Here is a 22817-nt window from a genome sequence, read left to right as displayed (position 1 = left end):
GGAACTCATTACCTTCAAGGACAACCCCGTTCATTTTTAGACATCTCTATTAGAAATTTATCATTCTGAGTTAAAGTCTTTCCCTCTTTACTTTTCACTCGTTGATCCTAGTTCTGAGCTCTGGAGCCACAAAAAACATGGTTAGTTTCTCTTTAACAGGACAGGTCTTCAGATACTTGAATACAACTTACAGGGTCATCTTGCCACCCCCAGGTCTTTTCTTGTCCAGCCTAAGTAGTCCCAAGACAGTTTTGGTTCCCTGCTCAACAGTCTCTAGCATGGTGCCCTAGACTAAACAAATCGTAGAGTGCAGAGAAATTATTATCTTCCTTCTTTCCTTGATCTAGACAATGCCATACATCTAAGTCCACAATTTTAAAGAAGTCATGCTACTGACATCTGTTGAACTAATAGTGTATTAAACCTCTCAGCCTAGTTCACCGAGCTGCTGTGTGGATGCAGCTTCCTGCTTTGTAGATGTGCAGTTGATTTCCACACCAAAGAGGAGGGTTTTGCATTTATCTCCACCAAAATTCAGCTAGTTAGAGTCTTTCTAGCTTTCCACCAACTAAAGCCTCACATGTTATTTTTGACGTCAGACAGCTGTTTTTTCATCGGTGTTCTCAGCCAACCTGGCAGAAACTAAGGTTGAAGAGACATAGGTTTAATTATCCAAATGCCACAGCAGGGATGCAGCCCGAAATTACACCCTGTGCTTCAGGGTCCTGCCAGAGCAGGTCAGCCTGCCTGGAGCGGAACAGGCGACTTTCTACAATGCCAGGCTGGGGGAGGCGGGGAGGCTTGATTACTCCAAAGCAGAGATTCTCATCTTTTTTGTTCTGTCCTAGCAAAGCTGAGGTTTACGACATACTCCCATTAGCAACTGGTTCACTAAGATAGCGACTGGTAATTCAGGGGTAACCGTGAGGTGAACGCGTTCCTTGAGAAGGCCCTCCGAATCGTGTAGGTGGCGACTTGAACGTCCCTCGCCACACTTTAACTGATTTTTCTTGGGACTAATTCTAAATTCAGAGCTTGTTTGAAAAAGTATGTTCCTACAGTTCCTGACCTACTGGGCTGAGATGAACCCAAACGGAAAGCTGATGCAATCCCCTCGGGACACACACTTACGAGGGAAGCTGGGGAAGGAAAAATGAGGTAGCGAGTGAAGGACTCTGTGACTGTCCTCACGCATTTATTTGTCTTTGGAGCTGAAACAGAGCAGCTCAGAAGCAGACGTCCTTCCTGGGGCCTGAGCACCAGGCCACCATCCAGGGGAAGGGGCGACGCCGTCTGCACTCCAGTCTGGCACACGCAGGAGGCCCTGAGACTACGGTCCCCAACACAAATTTCCCTCAAGCTCTGAAGCAGGTGACCCATTGAATGTAGTGAGGTGTCAGAGGTGCCCCGTTCTTCCCTCCGGAGCAGGCGGCCGAGCTGCGCCTTCACTGCTATCCACACGCGTCCGCAGCCTACCAGGCCTTTACAGCCGTCTCCAGCTTTTCTTGGGGCCCCCGTCCAAGCTCCCCCTTAGCTCTCCCGTCGCTGAAGAGGAGTGGACTTTATGTCTGTTTTTCGAGTTCGGACTGGCGGCCCTCCAGGCAACGCCGCCTCACGTGGTGCCACTCTCAGACCTCCCACTCCCAGACGGCTGCCAGACGGCCTCCCTCTTCCCAGGCCGCGCAGAGCTCCTTGACCCCAGGCCTCTTCTCAACGCCTGTCCTGAACAGTTTTTATCTTTCCTTCTGCTGCCCCTTGCCTTGCCGTCCTTGTTCTTAGTGTGGCCAGATTGCTTTTTCTTATATTTCTGCCTCTACTGATGTGACTCTGTCTCCGTCCGCATGCCTATCAGATATAGGATCTCTGACAATTATTCCTGGCTTAGCATGGGTAAAACTACGTTTGCACCATCTGATTATTTCATTCAGACTTCCACATGTTTGGGACGAGAATTTTTTTGCACAATAAGATCCAGAAATATACAGTCCCTCATCTAAGACTGTGGCCATGATGGCAACCCAATGGAAGTGCACAGCAAGAATGAGGTACAAGGGACCCAGGAGCAGAACCAGCCTTCACAGTATGCATCACTGAGGAGCAGGCCTGCGCCCTGCCTCCTGGCCATAGATCTTTGTGTGTGACACACAGATACACATGTGTAACACATGCGTGATGCTCACAGTACATTGTACATATCATGGCCATGAGACACGGTAGTTCGGGTGCCTGTCCAGGCACATGTAGAGTATGTGCACATCTCTGTACCCAGAGAAGGACAGTGAGGACAGACATAGAATCGCAGAGTGAAGGGGAAACAGAATAATGTCCAGGTAGGAGCAGAAGGCTAAGGGAAGGTCATCTTTCATAACATCTCCGTTATGGAAAATACTTTGGGGACGTTCTGGTTAATCAAATTTTCTAATAAAATAGAAAACCCTCTTGGATTAAATTTTGCTACATAAAACCTTTTAAAAATGCTTCGGTGCACTGCCTTGCCTCACTGAGTCTAACACTGGAATATAACTGGGTTATTCTTTTATTCAACAAATATTTCTTGCATCCCTACGATCTGCCAGACATCTTTATGGGTGCGAGAGAAATATTGGTGGACAAAATAGGTAAGATACGGGGTTCAGGGCACTTATATTCTAGTGTGGAAGACAGACAATGAAGAGGCAAGTAAAGAAGATCCTCCCAGCTTGTGAAACCGGCCATCGAGGCAAGGCTATCCACTGGTGAGTGCTGGGTGTGGAGCAGCCGTGTTACAAGGGTGGTCAGGGAAGACCACTAAGAGGAGGGGACACATGAGGTGAGGCATGAATGATGAGAAAGAGCCAGACAGGTGAAGACTAGGGGGAGACAATTTCAGGCAAAGGTAACAGCTAGTGCAAAGGCCCTGGGACTGGAAGGAGAAGAAAAAAGGCCAGTCTCGCCAACCTGGACTGAAGACAAAGGAGACAGAGTGTGACATAAGGCTGGACAGGTGCTTAGGGCAACAAGTCTAGATTTTATTATGTTATTGTACATAACATGGTTTTATTTTCCATTGGTACATCTGCATGAAGTTCTCTTTCCTATATTTTGCTTTTTGACATCTTTTTTATTACTAGTGTGACCTAGTTTTTATATCCTTTGTTAATTTTTTGTATTTCATGGGGATGTTTTATCTTCCCAACTGCATCAAATCTCCTGAAGGCCAAGGGCTACTTTCTAGATATTTTATATTTCTTAGTAAGATCCTCTGCCTGGACACTCTACACATGTTGCGTGGCTTTGAAGCAAGGCTTTGGAAAATCTGAATTTAGCCTGGCCTGTGAAGTCTATGTAAAGAAGTAAACTTTCAAAGTACTCCCGTAGATTTCCTTTGTGTTGGAGCAGCCTGGGAATAGGGTGGATTTGAACATGTGGATTTTTACTTAGGGATTCTTTTTTCCATAGCTTGAGGTAACAAGTCCGATGCTCTCTCCATGAATCTTATAATAATATTATTGGTGATAGAAAACATATTGTTTTCTAATTATTTAATGACATGCTTAGTGATGTAAAATTAAAGAATTCAAAACATTTCTTTTCCTTAATGAATTAGCTTCTGTACTGTTTCCAGAAGTATAGAAGTTTGCCCCATGTTTCTCATTCCAAATAAAATGACTACCTTAAAAAATCACATTTATAAATAAATACACCTAAATATGGGTATGTCTGAAATAGAACCAACCTCCTAATACAGTAGCAACTGTGCCTATCAGCATGCTTTATGCAGCCCGGGATAGTGGCAGCCGGCCAGCACATTATCCTCTAATCCATTGCTAGTCTACCTCCAAAATGTTATAAATATTCATGTATGCCACAGAAAGCTACGAAGGGCTTTATTCAAACATTTTTTTGAATACTCCTTTATGTTTCCCCCAAATGAAAGAATGTCTGCTTTTTTTTTTTTTTGCATAAGGATCAGAGTGTGAATTCTCTTTTGTTCATACCCATAAATCCTGAAAACCAATATGCAACAAATTCTCTAATCCTCATTTCACACCTCAAGGGTGAAGAGGTTCAAAATAAAAGTACTTAGGGTTGGCACAGTGGTTTGCTGGGACTGTACGATGTTGCCACCTAGAAATGGCATCTGTGTTCCTGGCTACCCTGGTGACTTCTGCCCCTGACAGGGACTCCCTCTGGGGACATAGCCCATTGGCTCCACAGAGGCTGCCAGCTCTGCTCACCACCTGGGCCTTGCTGATGGATGACTGGGAAACAGCACTGACATCAACCTGAAAAGGAGGCTGTATCCTTCCCCAAGACACACAGTAATAACAGCAGCCACTAGTGGTAGTGGTGATGTCATGGGGGTTGGGGGGGAGTGAATTTATGGGGAAAAATTTTGGAAAGTTGGCAACAAGCACCAGGTTTAGAGAACATAATCAAATCTTTTTGAAATTGTTTCATTTTCCAGTAACATCTAACTGATGGAAGGCAATTCTAAAGTCAAACTTTCTCATGGTATGATTTATAAGATGAAATAAAGTTGCTGGAGCAAAGATCTAACAGTACACTGTCAATATCCTTTGTGACCTTCTCTTTCATAGTAATAGAACCCCCCAATTTTTAGGAAGGCATACGGATACCCAGAATAAGGGCTACATTTTCTAGCCTTCCTTTCATGGGACTAAGTTTCTGGACAATAAAATATGAGGCAAGTGGTGACTGCAACTTCATCCCCGCCTTTAAAGGGAAGAAGCATGCCTTCACCTTCTCCCTTTCCTGTGGCTGGAACAGGGACATGGTGGTCGCCATGTAGAACCATGTGGATGGTAAAATGGCAAGAGAGAAGCCTGGAACCTTGACTGCTTCCTGGGGCAGGGCTGCCATCCCTGCTTGGACTTTTTTTTTTTTTTTTTGTAGAGACAGGGGTCTCATTCTTGCTCAGGCTGGCCTCAAACTCCTGAGCTCAAGCAATCTTCCCGTCTCGGCCTCCCAGAGTGCTAGGATTATAGGCATGAGCCACCGTGCCTGGCCTCCTGCTTGGACTTTTAAACGAGAGAGAACCAAACTGATCTTGCTTATGCCATCATTAATTTAGGTTTCCATGACTGCAGCTGAACTTCTTGCTATCTTACATACTCGGTTGCTTTTCAGCACAAGTGGACTCTCTGAGAGCAGGGCGTGAAGGATTCCTTTCCTCACTGCCAGGAGTGGAAGGACCCACTGCTGGGGGTGTGGAGTGCAGAAATGGGGAGAGAATGGCACTCTCCTAGCACCTACTGAATGCCATCTTGACTTTTCCTTGCAGGCTATGGACGGAACACCAAGATCTAAAAACCCAGATGAAACACCTTTTATCCACCCTGACAGGTGGCTGGCTTTGCATAATTTGCTGTTCTTGTTTGTTTTGTTTAGTTACTTTAAGCAATCAAAAGTTGTAAAGCTTGATCAGCTCTTCAGGAAACCTTGACCTCTATATCTTGGCGCACATGTATATTTTATAGTTAAACAGTTGGCTTAGCCATGCCGCCGTCTGCATTTCTGTGTAAGTTATCCAGAAGGTTCTTTACCCATTTGATAATGCTTTCATTTCTGGAGAACAAGTTTTCTTTTGAGATACCAGGGAAATTATTTAATTCTCTGCACTAATAAGTGAGCAAAGAATGTTTTTTGCTTTGATCAAAAAATGATTAAACTGACACAGTGATAGAGATGTTCATACCCTACCTTTGGTGTGAGAGGTGAGGATGAAGACTGCTGAGGAAATATTTGCCCTCTGCATAAAGTGTCTTTGAGGAGTATGTACTCAGGTGCCATTTCCTAAAAAGCTTAAAACATGGGAACCTAGTGCCTGGCAATCGCCGCACTTTGCCAGGCAGGGCTCTACAGTAAGCTCATTCCCGAAGCTGGGTGGTGCGGATGCTTGTAGGATCACTGCAGGTGTTTCGAACTCTTCTGCAGTCACACACGCTAGCTTGATTTTAAGAAAAATTTGCATAACAGTTTTATGATAAGAATTCTATAAGAATTTATGGCTTATAGGGAGACTTGTGTAGCACGGACCTACTAATAATCGAGCGGTTGACGGATCAGGCGTGATCCACCTTTTCTGTTGGGGAAACTGACCCACAGAGAAGTTAAGGGACAGCTACAAAGTGATGCAAATGAGTAATGAACTTCACGTCTCCTGAACTCCCAGTCTTGGGCTTTTCCCACAGCGCCACATTCACACTGTAAATCATAACCTGGGGCAGACGCTTACCCACACTGAGATAAAGCACTGTAACACTCCATCCGTCCAGGCTGCAGCCAAAGGATTCAGAAGACAATGGATCATTCCATTAACATGCACTATGTAACTAAAGAAAGGTTTTGGCATGAGCTGCTTCATTGCTTCACAGAAGATAAGAAAAGTAACTAACGCCAGATAATGCTGTTGGTTTTTTTTTTGGAGGGGGGGTGGATAGGGGGTAGAAGAGTGGCTAGAAAATACTGGATATATGCCATTTCCACATCTGTTATTTAAAAAAAAATTTTTTTTGGTTATGAAGATTTTCAAGTTCCCTCTCTGGACTTGAGTGAACTTTATTGAGATACACAATACACATTTAGATTAATCCTCCATAATAAAGATCTATAGAGCTGCCTTTTACCTACATGCACTAAAGTCAGGCTTGGCAGATAAACATTTCAAAGGCATCCTGGGGCAGTTCAGCTCCACAAACCTTACAGCAAAACAACAACACATAAGTCATTCTGGAACATTTGTGCATTTTAGCAACAGACAGCCAAGGACGAAACACACAGCATAAAAGCTAGCTGCTGCTGTGAGCCACAGCACACATACTATTCGATTTCACAAAAGAAAACTGACAGAATAGAAAAGGTAGCCAATTTGAACCAAGTATTTCAAAACTCCTTTATGTGTAACTACCTTTTTAACATGGCAGCGTATATGGAAATTATTTCCTTTATTAGTACAAATGCAAATTTTATTTTAAAAAAACATTGTGGTTAAAGTTGTAATACCGCACATACCATTTTTTCAAAGTTTACTAGATTGTCAATGAACGTCTTGTTCCCCTCATGAGTAAATGTCATATCTGTAAAGAAATAAAAGCCACATTCTAATCACTAACCGAAATATGTCATACTAAGAAAGCACAATAGTATCATTAGATTATGCTGGTGGATTTGCATAACACTGCAGTTGAAAAAAGCTGATAATAGTTCCTTTTATGCTAGGTGTTTAACTTTCTAAATCACTTTACCTGAGATTAGTAAAATTTCTAAACTAATCTTCTGTTTCCCTAGCAAGTCTTCCAAACCATGGATCCCTGATCCTCCAGTTTATCTTCCAACCCTTTCGGAAAGGTCATGGCTGAGAGGAGATGCCAAAGGCGACAGAAGGATGAGACCGATCATTCTTCCCAAAGAGATCAATCTGATCAGGGTATTGTTCACTTTCCTCCCCGAATACCCATCACCTGCTTGGCCTGTGCATTTTCTTAGGATTACCTTTAATGAGCAAAGGCATGAAGGGGATGAGAGGAGGCTCCAGCTTAGCTACTGTCAGCCTGTAGGCCCTGTGGTTTCTTGAAGGATCCTTAGGAGAGACAAAGAGATGCTGGTCAATGACTAGTGACACTTACACCACGCTTCGTTATCTCCTAATACACCCAGTCTTGTCACCCAACAATCAGGTACACATGACCCTTGAACAACATGGGTTTGAACTCCATGGGTCCACTTAAATGTGGATTTTCTTCTGCCTCTGCCACCCCTGAGATAGCAAGATCAACCCCTCTTCTTCCTTCTCTTCGGCCTGTTCAATGTGAAGACGACAAGGATAAAGACCTTTATGATGATCCAATTCCACTTAACTAATAGTAAATATATTTTCTCAATTTTCTTTTCTCTAGCTTACTTTATTATAAGACTACAGTATATAATATTAATACATATAAAATACAAAATACGGGTCAATTGTTTATGTTGTTGGTAAGGCTCCAGGTCAACAGTAAGCTACCAGTAGTTAAGTTTCTCAGGAGTCAAAAAGTTATATGCGAATTTTTGACTGCAAGCGCGGGGGATAGGAATCAGGGCCCCTAACCCCCGAATCATTCGAGGCTCAACTGTATATTTGAATTAAGTGTAGATACAAAAGAAAAGTAGGCTTAGTTAAACAAATCGATTTGTTTTAAAACAACTTCCCATATGGCATGAAAATATTTTGCTTTTTTCCCCTTTCTTGTTTGATAAGATTTGTCTACAGGGGCCAAGGGGAGAGATTGCCTTGGAAAGCAAATAGGAAACATGTGAAACCTTGGCCACAGGAGTCCCCTTTTTTGAAGCTCTGCCTCCTTCCCTGGAGTTTGGCTCACCTTCCCCTTTGCCCTACAGAGCTCTCCAGGTCCCAACTTGCCCTCTGCAGCCAGCCCATCGCTCCTGGCAAGTCCCACTCACTGCTTTTCTGTCTGTTAACGCCTCCCAGCCAATGGGGAAAAATAATTTTGGCAAGCCAAGGAAAATACAGCTTCCAACCCAGAGCCAACCTGAGCCAGATGGAGAGGACCCTATTACACTGCTTTTCTTAGTTACACAAATTGACCTTATGTGGGACATAAGTCCTCTTTAAGTTAGTTCCTGCGGGTGCCATTCATTAGTCAGACATGCTTGTTTTAGCAGCACTAAAAGGGATCATAAACTTCTTAAAGTCAGACAAGGACAGATAAAATTTCCGAAATGAGAACTTCAATTCAGCTAATCAGAAATTGGATTAATGCAGACAATGAACAGAATAAAGGAGCCACCGTCACTTACCATTAAACTTTCAAACTCTGCATAGAACTTCTTGAACTTGCTTGGCAGTTTCTGTTAATGAAATGAAAATGCCACATGCATATGTCAGATTCAATATCTAGATATGTATCACGTGTTCCCATTTCTAGGGGAAATGTATTTCTGTTGGCTCTTCATCAAACATCTCTGAGACCAGCTGGACTGTAATCTGTCCTGTCATATGAGAATGATCTTCTGGAATACAGACAACTCGCCTTTTAAAAGTCTTTAACTGAATTGAAGCAAAAGTAACTGTGGATGCTTTGGTCTTTCTGCTTCTATAATGTTTTCTGCATCAGATGATCCATAATGGGGACTGCATTCCCCAGACTAGAAGTGGTCCCCCCTTACCGCTCCCTTTTTAACTCTCTGATTCCCACAAACAGGAATTTAGACCGGAGAATATTAGAGTTAAAAGAGCTTAAGAAACTATTAATTTCAACTCTCCTCCTCCCTTATGAGGTAAGCTGTATGGGAGCACGATTTCCATTAGTTTTATTTACTGCTATTTCCTCAGTGCCTAGAAAAGTGCTGGGGACATAGCAGGTGCTCAACAAGCATTCGCTCCAATGGATCAGCCTGTGTTTTACAGACGGGAGAAGTTAAGCCTCACAGTTTGGATGATGGGCCCACAGTCACACAGCTAATTATCACCAGAGCCTTACACATCCACTGCCTCCTTTCCTACTGCCTCTCTTATATGCGCTATGCTTTCAGCACGAGCATTTCTCCCGCATGATTTCTCTGCCTTGCTATAATACAAACTTTGACAGTTCTATCAATTTACTGATTTCCCATGTTTATATTTTGGCAAATGATTCAACACCACTTAAAGCACCCACATATCTACACCAATAGGTCAATACTGGATCAACTTTCAATTATTTATTGGTTCCCACTTTGCTTCGTTCCTGAGTTTTGTTTTGTTTTTGAGACAGGGTCTTGCTCTGTCACTCAGGCTGGAGTGCAGTGGCACGATCATAGCTCACTGCAGCCTTGACCTTCTGGGCTCAAGTGATCCTCCTGCCTCAGTGATCCTTCTAGCCCCGAGTAGCTGGGGCTAGAAGCATGCAGCGCTAGGCCTGGCCTTGAGTTTTTAGTAAAGCTGAACTTTCTACTTTTCTCTTCAAACCAAGATAGAGCAGTGTGATATGTTCTCCATCCCGAGACTGGGAAGGCATAGACCAAGTCTTGGGCCTCAGAGATTCCCAACTCAGCTCTGCTTTGCGCAGCGACGCCCACCCTCAACAGCCGATGCATCAGTCAGGCCCTGCAATCCACACAAAAGCGTCTCTCGCCTTCTTTCTCATATCTGAATCAGTTTGTCATATTCCCATTTATATATCTGTGAAAAGTCTTACTTTGTTTCTAAAAAACTAGTCTCCTACATATCCTCCAAACTCATTTTCCTAGTACCTATTTTCGAGTTGGGTTTCAAGGGAACCTGATATCCATACTTAGAGGGAATATTCGGGGGGCCGAAAGCTGGGGTGGGCATGAAGGGACGCAGGGATCTCATCCCCCACAGAGTATCCACATCGCCAAGTTAGGCAATAACATGGACTTAGTGAACACAATTAAGAGTGAATTGTATTTTTGGTTAGACCTCTGACATTCTAGTTCTCTTTCTTTTGGCTTTTACGTCAAAGGTAGTGGGCACATAGGAATAGAAAATGTTTCTTTCTCAGTACTGTCACCTAGCCACACCCCATGCTTCCAGGGCAGTGTTCACAGTAGGGGCCACTCTGCAAAAACAAGGGGACATCTGGTAACGTCTGCAGACAGTTTTTGTTGTCACAGCTGGGATGGAGTATAGTGAGAGGTGCCACTCGCATCTGGCAGGTAGAGGCCAGGGATGCTGCCGGACATCCTAAAACGCAGAGGACAGCTCCATCGCAAAGGCTTGTCCTGCCCCCAATGTCAATAGTGACGAGGCTGAGACTCTGTTCCAGGTAATTACTCATTTGCTTCTTCTTAGACTGGCCTTTCTCCTCTACTTCAAACGTTTCCCTTTACTGTATGGTTTGGCTTTATTCTCTGTTTTGTTCAGTGATCGTTTCACACCTGTTCCCTAGTTCCTTGAGTTCAGGCACCGTTTCTCACACGGGTCACGTGGTACTCCATGGTACAGCTGGAGTTGTATGGGAGACCCTAGGGACGTTCTGGGCAAACACAGGTATATAAACCAGAATCGAAGACGTTTATGTATCAAAGCCCTCCTACAGAATTATATAATTACATTTCACTTTAAAAAATAAAGGCTTGTAAATGATGAAAGGTTAATCTACTCTTTTCAGCAACACACAATGCTGAAAACGGAAGCTCCCAGACTCATAGTACTCCTACCCCTGGTGAAACTGAAGGCCAGACCAACTGGCCAATTATTAAATAGCAATCCCCTTTTGCTGACTGCATCCTCCTTGGCAGCCTCCTGTTTTGTTTTTTAGACCAGGAAAGGGGCTCAGGTAGTGTTTCCCACGTGCTATGGTCTTATTGTCTGGCTGCTGTTGTGTGGTACCTACACCTGGCTCCCTGGATCTATATGAGGATTTATGCCTTTTTTAAAATTTCCCAACGAATTCGTTTGGACTTCATGGGGGGGATTCGAAGCTGGAAGCAGACTGGGGAAAGCAGACTGCCTGAGGGAGAACCCTAGGTCTCCAGAGATTCCAAGAGCCTTGGGCTATAAGACAGGGGTGAGGGGGGTGCACGATGACTTCACTGCTTAGATTTATTGATAGCACTAACTCTGGCCTTTTACTAGCTGGAAGATGATACAGCTGCGTGGCACGCAGGCCTCACCAATTCCCTCATTCCTATATTCAGGGGATGAGCTGCTGTGTGCTGCATCTGCCTGGAATTTTAAGAGAAACCCAAGACAGAAAGACCTGTAAGGACCTGCCCTATAAACAATGGAAACATTTAAGAGGGGCAGAAAACGAAAATAGTTTCGAGAGGGAAATGAGGAAGAAAATAATTTCAAGGAAAACATTTAGAGATGCAAACAGCTGCCATTCAGCACCGTTGCAAATTGCGTCTCTAATATATACTCCTTGTCCTCTTTTTGTGTCCCACATACACACACTTTTTTATTTTTAGTAAGAGTCTATTTCTGTGTGTATGTGCTAGTGGAGATTAGTATTTCTTCAACTGTATGCCACGTGTAAGAGGTCAAGCACATTTTGAGTACTAAGTTAATAATACACGAAAATGTTTTCTAGCTTGATTAGCCAACTATCAATAAACCACTCATCATATTTGCTACAGAAATTCCCAACACACCTGCATCACTTTTGCCCCAGACTGAACACTAGCCAACTGCTGTTCTGCACGGAGAGAGAGGTCTGCATGGTGGTTAAGGGACACTTGGTACTCAGCCACTCAGCACGCTTGGCCTCCTGGCTATTTCTCCCAGGAACACAATGACTACTTGGATAAAAACGGATCTTCTGCCCTCTCTCAATCAGAGATAAGGCTTATCGCAAAAGCAATAAGCAGACATTTCAGAGAACAATAGAATCTATCAGCAAAAAAACTTTTGAAGTTATCCAAGCAATGTTGTTCCTCCATGTTACACCGAGGCTGGACTTATTATTATACATTGTGTATATGGAGAAGCTGACATCTCCTCATCCTCCCTGCCCCCCACCCTGTACAAAAAAGGACAATATCTTTTAAAATTCTCACTCTGAGGCAACTGGAAAAAGGAGGCAGGTCACCTCCCTCCAAGTGTCCCACCTTTTCCATTGTTATACTAGTGTGAGTGGTATTTCTATAAAAAAGCTCACTGGTGAGCCTGTGTTTTTATTCTTAAGGCAAAAGTCACAGCTGGATCTCAGCTGAAGCTTACCTCCCACGTTAGTGCCAAGCGGCTCACAGCAACGTTACTTAGTCCCATGACGATGGCAAAAAAGGAATTCAGATTTTTGTACTCCTTACAGCTGAAACACAAGAGGCACATGTTTGAGTAAAGTGCCACTTTTGAGTGAGATAAAAAAAAAATCAGAGTTCTATTTTCTGATAGTCATTAATATTCGTCAGGACTCCTTTTATGAGAACAGGCAATGGTAGATTTAATGCACTGTGTAAGTTCCGCTTGGGTAACCACATTCTGCTGTTTTGATTTCTCACTGTAATTTTAGAAAGTTGATGGTTTTGGGCCCAGTGTGGTGGCGCACATCTGTAATCCCAGCACTTTGGGAGGCTGAAGTGGGAGGATTGCGTGGCCAGGAGTTCGAGACCAGCCTGGGCAACACTGCCAGATCTCATCCCTACAAAAAAATAAAAAATTAGCCGGGCATGGTGGCACACACCTGTAGTCCCAGCTACTTGGAAGGCTGAGGTGGGAGGATCCCTTGAGCCCAGGAGTTCAAGGTTGTAGTGAGCTATGATGACACCACTGCACTCTAGCTTGGGCAACAGAACAAGACCCTGTCTTTAAAAAAGCAAATAAACAAAAAACCAAAAAAAGTCGATGGTTTTGGCAGCTGCAGTTTGGGTTTTGAGAAGGAATTTAAAGACACTTACCCTAGGAATTGTTATTAATATTATAATCTCAAACTTGCAAAGAGCCTTATTGGACCTGGAGGGAAACATCTCATGGGACAGGAAGAGAGACTTTTAACCTGCAGGTGGACACCCTCCCCCGGCAACTTGAGAGGGAACTGCTGCAGCCACCATGGCTCTACGTGCCATGCAAATGCTTCTATAATAATTTGTTGAAAAATATCAATTTACAAGGCATGATCCCTATAGGCTAGTCACTTAATCTCAAGGAATTTTAAAGCTGAGAAATAACCTAAACAATTAACCAAAAAATAATCTTATTTTCTCTTTTTACTGATGTTGATGAAGCTGATCGTTTAAAATCTGCACTTATGCCAATATTAGCTTTCATGAATATATTATTTGGGGATGAGACATGTGGAACAAGATCAGGAATTTTTATTAGAATGGTGATGTTTAATCTGTGTATTGGTTTAACTTGGAAAAAAAAAAAAAAAAGAACCCACCAACTTCTTCAAACCAGGTCCCTGAAAAGGGAAAGAACTCATTCTGCAATAAGCATAAATCCTTCACCCAAATCAACATGGTTATCTAAATTGAGTACATCATAATTAAATCCTTTTTGGATTAACATTTTTGAAAAAGGCTAATTAAGTTGTTGCATTTGCTACCCATGCTCTGTTTGCAAAGACAGCAATGAGTAATTCTTAAATGTCTGTGTAAAAAAGGGAAAATATATTTCAGAGAAGCTATAGTCTGTATGGTCCCACAGGTGAGAAAGCAAGGGAGGCCTGCAGTGTACTGGGACAGTGGTCTCAGGTCAGGAGCTGGAAGTTATTTAGGAGACACCTAAGGCTGAAGGCAGTGAGTCTGATCATGTACGTGTGCTGGCCTTTGTCTCGTTTATGTGATCATGAAAGAATAAATGCAGGACTGTAGACCTGCCTTTCTGATCATTGCTCTGCTGCCAACTAACTTTATCACCCTAAGTAAGTCACGAAATGTCTCCATGCTTCAGTCTCCTCGTATGGAAACAAAGGGATATAACATCTGCCCTCCTTCCCCCTAAACTTCACAAAATTCTGGGCAGGGCAAAGAGCTTAAACAGAATATGCTTAAGTTCTCTAAAAATATCAAGTAAAACAGATGCAACTGCCACTAGGTTTGGATCTCATTCTCGTAGATCTCAGATTTATGAAAGTCTACAATCTTCTCCAGCTGGGCTGTGTAAACAGCTCCACCATAAGACAGCAAGCTCAGTATAGGGCTTAATAATGGTTAAATAACAAACTAATTTATCCTGAGGGCCCAGTCCACCTAATCCTTCACATAAGCAGAAGGAAGAGGGATGAGAAAAGCAAAAACATTAAAAAAAAAATTCATGGGTTTTTTTGAAAGGCTATCCTATGTTGCCTCTATAAAATAACAGGATTAGGCTGCAGAATGTTTTCTGACACAGAAAGCAGATTGCCTCTCTCTTCTCCCTGTGGCATTGGGCACTGTCAGCAAACGTGAAGACAGAATGTGCTCCTTAGCACGGGAAAGCATACATTGTCATAGTTTCCATAATCAACTCATCCAAATATATGAAGGCATTTGTTCCTTGCAATGAGGCTGTTCAGGCTACTAAGGAAAGTGGCTACCCTCTGAACCAGAAATCCATAAGCAACATTTTACCAAATTTTTCTTTAATAGCCGGCTTTTCCATATTAAGAGACAACAGCTTTTGAATCCAAGGGATTTGGTATTCTGCTGAACCCTCAAATTTTTGGCAAAATAACTCAAGGCATTTGGCAAACCCATATCTATAAAATGTCAAGGAGCCTTTACATCTTTGTTTAGCCCAGGAAATAAAAATTCATGTGAGATCTAAACTGTTTGGCTCAAGAAAATTGCCTAGCTGGGTCACTTGTGCTCTCAACCTTCCTCTGCTAGAGCTCCCCGCGTTTAGAAAGGAAAGAAGTCTCACAGCCACAGGCCACATTTAGCATTTTATTTTTAGCACAGTGGTGATACCAAAAACATGGAAGTAAACAGGAGGTTGTCAGGCACATCTAAATAGCAGGAGAAGATTAAATTCATGTCAGGGAAAAACCTAACTGGCCCCTGCAGTAAAGAAATTGTTTCCCATGAAGTGCTCTTAAATAGAATATTTATAAGATGCTTGCTTTTTCTGATGTTTATGGAGATGATTTTCACGTACCAGGTTAGCTCGCCTTTATGCATTTTACTGATTTTATTCCAGCTGAGCTGGATGTGCTGTTGTACACCCATGTTCCACTGCCCTCTACTGGTGAGAATGTGTCATGCTGGACATGGACTTGAAGAGCCTTTTAAACAGAACTTTCCACAACAGAACTTTTTTTACTGAAGGAATCTTTAAATTGAAGGAGGCAAACAAGTCTGGGTAGCTCAGAGAAAAAAAGAGGTCACGATTTTGACTCCAGTATCAGTGCTGTAAGAAGTTAATTTATATATCGATGTCAAATATTACCAAAGCTAGCAGAAATTCATCTTTTATAAGAGTTCAGTTATTCTTGAGCCCTTGTGGTAGGTCCTTATGTATAAGTGGTTACTTTATTCTGCTTTTCTTTTTAAAGGTGTAGTCTAAGAAAACAAAATGAAAACACAGCTCCAAAGTTTTTTTAACTTCCCGAGCTAAAGATACTTACTGGGCTGCTATCTTAATAAATTTTTTTAATAGCTGAACACGCTTGCTGAGCTGGGAACAAAGGCAAATCTCAGTGACAACCCAAAACTGAATTTCATTAAATCTTCTCAGGAACAAATCCAAGTTTGCTGTGGTCTTTTTAAAATTATGCCTTCCAAATGTGTGATAGATTAGCTCCAGCTAGAAAAGAAAGGAAAACAATGTCACTTATTTGTTTGTTTTTAACTCAAAACACCAGCTTGGTTTCTCTCATTTGTCAAGACAGTGTTTTATCCGTCAGCAAATTTGAATTCAGTCACTGCCTGGGATGCAACTTGTCCTGTATATTTGAAGGGTGTCCATGAGGCTTGTGAAATATAAAAATATACACTAAGTGCTATTGGTTTACTATGCTGAGGAAGACATGGCATACTGTAAATCATCAAGATTTCTCTTTAATACTCAAAGGCTTTATAACAGGCTTTATTTATAAACTCAATGTGCAGAAAAATTTTATTCATGTGGTTTCCATATTGCAGCACTTATTAGCACTTACAGTTGAGCAACACCAGCAGTTTTCGTCGTGAATTGCTATCGTATCTACTAATGCACCCAACTGGGCCCCTTACCTCGTGCACACAGTTGAAGAGTTCCCAATCATAAATTGTCATCTGGTATGCTAAATCTTTGGAGCTCATCAGTTCAAAAGTTCCCACTGTTCCAACAGTTGGGCCTTCCTGTTCTGGCAAGGGAGTCTATGAATAATAATGCGAAAAATATATCAGAATCACACACAGACAAGTACTCAGGGCTGAATGCTTTCGGGAGCTTCTGAGGGGAAAGGATTCTAGAGATAGATGCTTTCAAGAATATCCTGAAATTTTCATTTTACTCAGAGGAGAAAGATGGCTTTGCTCTAAATGCTACTCACTTCCGTGTCATCTTTATAGCCAACATCATCACTATCATCAATTCCACTGACTGAAAAACATGGACCGTGGCGGACGGGATTCGGTGAAGCCTGCCTTGCGGCGGTTCTCCTCCGCTCAGGCCTGAGAGCTCCCTGGAAACTTCTTTTTCTCAGTAAAAAGGGAAGAAGTCCTAGGAGACTTTTTTCCTCCTACTTCTCATTGAAGCTGTTCCAAAGCAGGTACTGGGACGGCAGTTTGGGACGTTCATCCTCAGTGCTACTTCCTACTGCTGGTGACTGTGGTGACGCTGCTGCCTCTCCCTGTCTTACGGCACACTGCCTGGGGGCGCTAGGTGACGAGAACTCTGGGACCTGCGCTTACGTATGCTGTCCCACGCCTCTACTCTGTGGCAGACATTGAGCGGAGAATGATATTCACCCGGTCATGGTGTTTGGGCCAGACTTTAGAAGCCCAAAGTGTGCTGCTTTCTGAAAGATCCCTCATCCAAAGTTTCCGTCTGCCTTACTTATCTCATTTTTATGAGAAATTATCTAAAGTGCTTTTACTTAGCAAGATAAGTGATATACATACATAGGAAATACAGGCATAATACATTAACATCTCTATATAAAATAGGCAATATATATTACAAAGATATTAAAGTCACAAAAGTGAAAAGGCTATTTCCCCAATATGATGCTGATCATATTTGGATATTCAGTATTCATGTCAGGGGTACTAATATTATACAAGTTCCATCTTCACCTTCATCCTCATCATCACAGTAACTACCGTATTCTATAAATGCTCACTGCATTCTGGGCATTAGAGAAATTGTATGTCCAGGATGTAGGTGGTCCCTTCGTGGGAAAGTCTACAGAGTAAGCAGGCAGCCCTCACCAGCGAGGACAGCACGCCACATGGACAGAGTCGGCTGGTGGCCCTCATTTGCTGGCGTAAAGAGACAGAAGCATCAACACATGTGACTTCGAGGCACAGAGATGAACAGGAGGGGAACACGAATGGGCTCTTTCAAAGCTTCTGGGTACTAGGAAAGAATGTGTGGCAGAAGAGGATCTCGGACAAAGAAGCTGAGCTTTAAAGATGCTGCAGACAAGGCTGTCTGGGTCAGAAGAGCGAGGTCTCCCCTGCGCACCCAGGATGCTGTGCTGGGGATGGAGAATGCTGAGGAAAGCTTGAAGGTGGCGAGGCTGCCATGAGACCTGCTTGCCAGGAGCAGAAAGCACCCAGGGGCCAAATGGATGGCTCGAACAGTTTTCAGCAAGTCTTTGTGTCAGATTAGGAGTTTGGGTTTTATAATAGACCCAATGATAGACCAGGCTGGTGCCAGCTTTAGAGAGCAAAAACTCTTTCCTCCTGCTCCCACGTCCTCTGTGCCTGGCCCTGCAATGGCACTGGTCACTGGCACTGGATTCTCACTGATTACATGCTGGTGTCCCCCACTACACTGCGAGCTCCTTGAGGTACAAGGACGGTGATGGATCATCTTCAAGACCATCCCAGAGCCAGAACCATCCACAATGCCAATCCACAATTTAGTAGGTACTAAATAAAAGTCGAAGTTTATCCAATGAATGGATAAAAGTAGAACCACATTACGGCACAATGGAATTTTGTTGTAATTTGCTCTGTACTAACATTTACACTTAAATAAAATGTCAAGAGAGTAAAGCCTCAGAATCGAAGCCTTTAGCCACTGGGCTAAACTTCTGGCACTCGACTAATTCTAGACAACACAATGTGACCCTAAAACTCGTTCTCTTCCAGACTGCTCGTGTTAGTCTCCTCTCGCTAACTCGACCACAGTTGTTGTAAGGACAAAGGCTCTGGGGCATCTGGTCTCGTGTCACACGGGGCGAGCACAGCACCGAGCGCAAAGCGGACGCTTCATAAGCATGTGTTGATAGATCAAAGGGTTTGGCCAACATCCTGCACTGCACAGTCATCCTCTGTACGACTCTTCCTAGAAGGACTGTCCTCAAAGGAAATCTTTAGAAAGCCAGAGAAAAGCTCCATGGCTACAGTTATGTGAGGCAGGTAAGGTTCAGCCACTCGCAGCACAGTGCACGGCAGAGCACTGACAGGCAGGCAGTTCACGTCCTGGTACTGGTTGCAGAGTAAATTTCTTTCAGCTGCAGAGGCCTTAAAATGGAATATAAGCAAGGGCTAAGAACTTGGAAGGCTGCAGGATTGTGTGCAAATAAACAAAGGCTTAAAAAGTTAGTATCTGCCCCACAGGGAGCTGAAGACAGTGCACACCGCCTGTCTATACCCCATGTCGTTTGCACTGCGGCCAAGCAGCAGCTGGCAAGAGAGGCCGGAGCGCCCGTGTGACAAACACATCACAGAGCACCTTCCACAGCGCTACAGCTACGCTGGCTTCTTGATGGCTTTGCTTCCCAGGAGAGGGCAGCACGACTCATTTATGACAACTTTTTTTCAACCCCTCAATGTTGGAAATATCTATTTAGAAAGCAGAGTGTGGATGACTAAAATATTAATAATGTATGAAAAGGACTGCGAGCAGATTCAGATCTTACGGCACCGGTGGTTGAGGAAAGGCGAGGGTGCTTATGACCTGCAGAGGATGAGGGATTAGCAAGGGAACTAACGCCACATTTGCTAAGTTTCTCTCCAAGTGAATTCAAGTTACTGTAAAATCCATTTAACTTCACTAGAGTGCACAAAATGCTCTCCCCAAAAGAGAAAATCAGGATGATGATGAGGCTAAAACAAGCTCTAAAAAGTCCAAGGAGAAGAATCTTGATTTACCTATAAGAGCTGATTTGATTGCACTTGAAACCTATTCATGCATCACTTATGTAGTTAAACTCTTTCCCCAAAATTCCATGTAGTTTACCTCTAGCTCTTGTGCTGTACTTTTCTTAGAAGTTCTGTGTGTCCAAAGATGGAAAAAACTAGTTTCTCTACCCTCGGAACTGGCCCCATGGGCTTTCTAAGATACTTTAATAGCTACTCACTCCTACTATTTTAGGATAAATAGAAACAAATGCTATCACCTGCATAAAAGAGAGCAGGCTACTCAATTATTAGTGTGGGCTGATGAGTCCTTTATTCACAGAAAGCACCGTGTGGCTGCGAACAAGTGTTTTGGAGACTTGGGGAAGGCTTCTGGCCTCTGGCATTTCCTACACAAGGTAGTAGAGAGAGCACTTTCAGGGAACAGCCTTCCTCTGAGTTAGAAGGTGACTGTGCCATAATGCAAAGGGATCTGCTAAATAGTGTTATCTTGCTAAAAAAAAAAAAAAGATAATTTCCATCCTGGTGTAAGTATTCAGATTTTTAACATTAATATTTAAGTTGGGGACATATCAATGAGGCAAATTACAACAAAGAAAGCTGAATTATGCCCCATAGTGGTGCTACTTGGCTAATTTCCACAAAAAGAAAATCTAAACCTCAGAGCATCTCCAATAAACACCTGAGACTTACCTAATAGGCCGCAGAAAAAGCAAAAGCTAAGTAGAATTCAAGAATTTTTAGCCACTAGGTTCAATGTGACTACAAAATTAAGCTTCAGACAAGTTTCCCTGATTGCAGACACTGCTCAGAGGAGGCGATCCACACCTACCAGTGCGTCGAATTGCTCTCGTGGACAAGCAAACAGGCGTCCGTTAATGGTGAGCGTCGTAAATACTGAAACATCATTAGGTTTGAGCACCACCTTTTCTGTGAACATAAAAAGCATGAGATTGCCTATTAAATACATCTGAGATTCGCTGCACTGCCCTAATCACACCAACAAATTGCCAGCTTGCTGAATTACCGGAACACACAGAGCGACTGCATAAAATATAGTACTGAAGGGACCCACTGAATAAAAAAGACACAGCACTCAGCAGCCCCAGGACACTCAGGATGCCATCAGAAATGACCACAAAACAGGAATGGAAATACCAGAGGGGCAATTTACCCCAGTTCTGTGCTGCAGCCGTAATTACTGCATATACAAAAACCACACTTGCTATTAACATAACAAGTTATGTTTCTAGATGGTAATTACAACCAGTACTTTGGAGATGGAATGATCACTTTTTAAAAACTTAGGAGGGTTTTGAGAGCATGTGGGCATGTGGGCATGCTATTAGATGCAATAGTTATTATTATTTTTGTCCTTATTCCCTAATTCGGAGGGTAACTAGATTAAGCCTTCTCCTACATTTAAAAAGTTAGTTCATTCATAAGTATTTATTTGGTATTTACTGCATGCTAGACACTGCTCCAGGCACTGGGGAGACAGAAGGGAATAATACAAAAAAAAAGAAGGAAAAATCCTAGTCCAAAAAGAGCTTATACCATGGTGGGAGATGCAGACAAAGAACAAGATCAATGTATTAGAGAGTGAGAGGAAATGAGGAGGAAAATGCAGCAGGAAGCTTGTGTAAGGGGAGAGGTTAACATTTTAGACAAGGAATCAAGGAAAGCAAGGAGGAGGCCTCAGTGAGACACTGATGTTGGGTAAAGACGTAAGGGAAGTGCGGGCAACACCTAGAACGTGCAGAGGGGGTCAGCGAGGGCAGGCACGCCGGGCCCTGCGCAGCTGGGACAGAAACGGAAAGGAGAGCTTGCGAATCCAACGTGCATTTTAAAATGGGTCATAACTGTTTAGCTACTGCCTACCTCCTCCCTCGCCTGGGAGAGACGTGGGGACATGGGCTGTGTCTAACTCATCTTCTCTTGTCACAGCCACACTGAGTGGCCAGTAAATGTGTGACGAATAAAAGAATGACATTTCAGGAAAGCATAGAGTAGTTAGGGACAATGAAAGGAACTGTAATCCCGTGGGGGTAAACATTCCTCATTTCGTTTCATGAGCTGGGCTCCTGCCCTCTTTTCTCGGTAAGCAGAGGAGCCACCATCAGCTGGAAAGAACGAGCCTCCAGCGTCAGACTTGGAGAGACCTATGCTGAGCTTGTCGAGCTAGGTTCCCTCTTGGGGTCCATGTTGCTCAGGGCTCCGAGGCCTTAAGCTTTTTCGATTAGGATTTATACTGAAAGAACTTTAGGCAGATATCTACATCAGAGTCCTCAATTCCAGCTGCCTCAGGCAAATCACCTCACCTCCTTCTGCTTTACAAGATAGGGAGTATTGGACACCTAGCCCACTTTTAATCATACCATTCCTGTTATTTGTGGGAGCACACATAAGCACCAATTCAAACTTCTGGGTTGGCCTGAAATGGCCATGCTGACTCCTTGTGTGGTTTCTGATTGGATAGGATGTCCCATTTTGCTGAAACCCAAAATACTAATTAGGATTAGGGCTGTTACCTCCTCCAGAACTCATCTTGACTATGATCAGGCCTTCCCCGGAGCCCAGCTTGTCGGCAACTGCACTGATGACTTCCTTCACCGAGGCACACACCGGCACCCGAATGGTTGTGTAGGTGTGGTCTATGCAATAGACCTTAAACAGAACTATGCAAAGCCAGTGACAGTGCGGTAAGTTAGTCTCGGGAGGTCTTCAAAATATCACAAGCTATACCAAATATTTAGACATCCCCCAAATTAGCATCATCTTGCCATCCTTACTATTGTATTTATTCATACTCGTCTACCCCTATGCCTGCCCCCTTCTAAAACTGCTTACCCTCAGCGTTGGTCTAAGAATGAGTACACGTATGGCTGCCAACCCCAGTTTAAAAAATAACAACAGATATTGATGAAAAACCCACAAATAGGTCATGGGAGAAAATGGAAAGTATCTTTAGGCCAATGTTCTAGGTCTTCCCTTCTCTCAGAGCCTTTCTCTTTCACAATAGGGGAAGTGCTATATTGTGGGCTGATTACTAGATAACTGCTACCCTGTGTGGCCGTGGGGAGTCAACATCAACACCTCTGCAAACAGGAGTGCCTCTGCCTGGGCCGTTAGCATACGCTGACGTTCCTGCT

The 22817-nt window shown here is 43.3% G+C and overlaps 1 protein-coding gene across 4 annotated transcripts in view; it reads right to left on the bottom strand.

The window, feature by feature from the left end:
- The window catches only part of RAPGEF4 (Rap guanine nucleotide exchange factor (GEF) 4), a 298433-nt gene that overhangs the window by 6941 nt on the left and 268675 nt on the right, over positions 1-22817 (bottom strand). For all 4 annotated transcript variants that reach the window (XM_012650785.1, XM_012650786.1, XM_012650787.1 and 1 more), the window contains 8 exons: positions 22197-22343; positions 20498-20595; positions 16603-16728; positions 15996-16174; positions 12668-12758; positions 8800-8850; positions 7495-7582; positions 7015-7079 (listed from right to left, as the gene is read on the bottom strand). In XM_012650785.1, coding sequence (XP_012506239.1) covers positions 7015-7079; positions 7495-7582; positions 8800-8850; positions 12668-12758; positions 15996-16174; positions 16603-16728; positions 20498-20595; positions 22197-22343 — 845 coding nt within the window. The remainder of the gene's footprint in view (positions 1-7014; positions 7080-7494; positions 7583-8799; positions 8851-12667; positions 12759-15995; positions 16175-16602; positions 16729-20497; positions 20596-22196; positions 22344-22817) is intronic.

This window comes from Propithecus coquereli, unplaced genomic scaffold (genome assembly GCF_000956105.1).
Source record: "Propithecus coquereli isolate 6110/MARCELLA unplaced genomic scaffold, Pcoq_1.0 Scaffold34, whole genome shotgun sequence".
NCBI classification, from domain to species: Eukaryota; Metazoa; Chordata; class Mammalia; order Primates; family Indriidae; genus Propithecus; species Propithecus coquereli.
The sequence above is the reverse complement of the archived record's forward strand: the minus strand, read 5'-3'. Positions and strand labels throughout refer to the sequence as shown.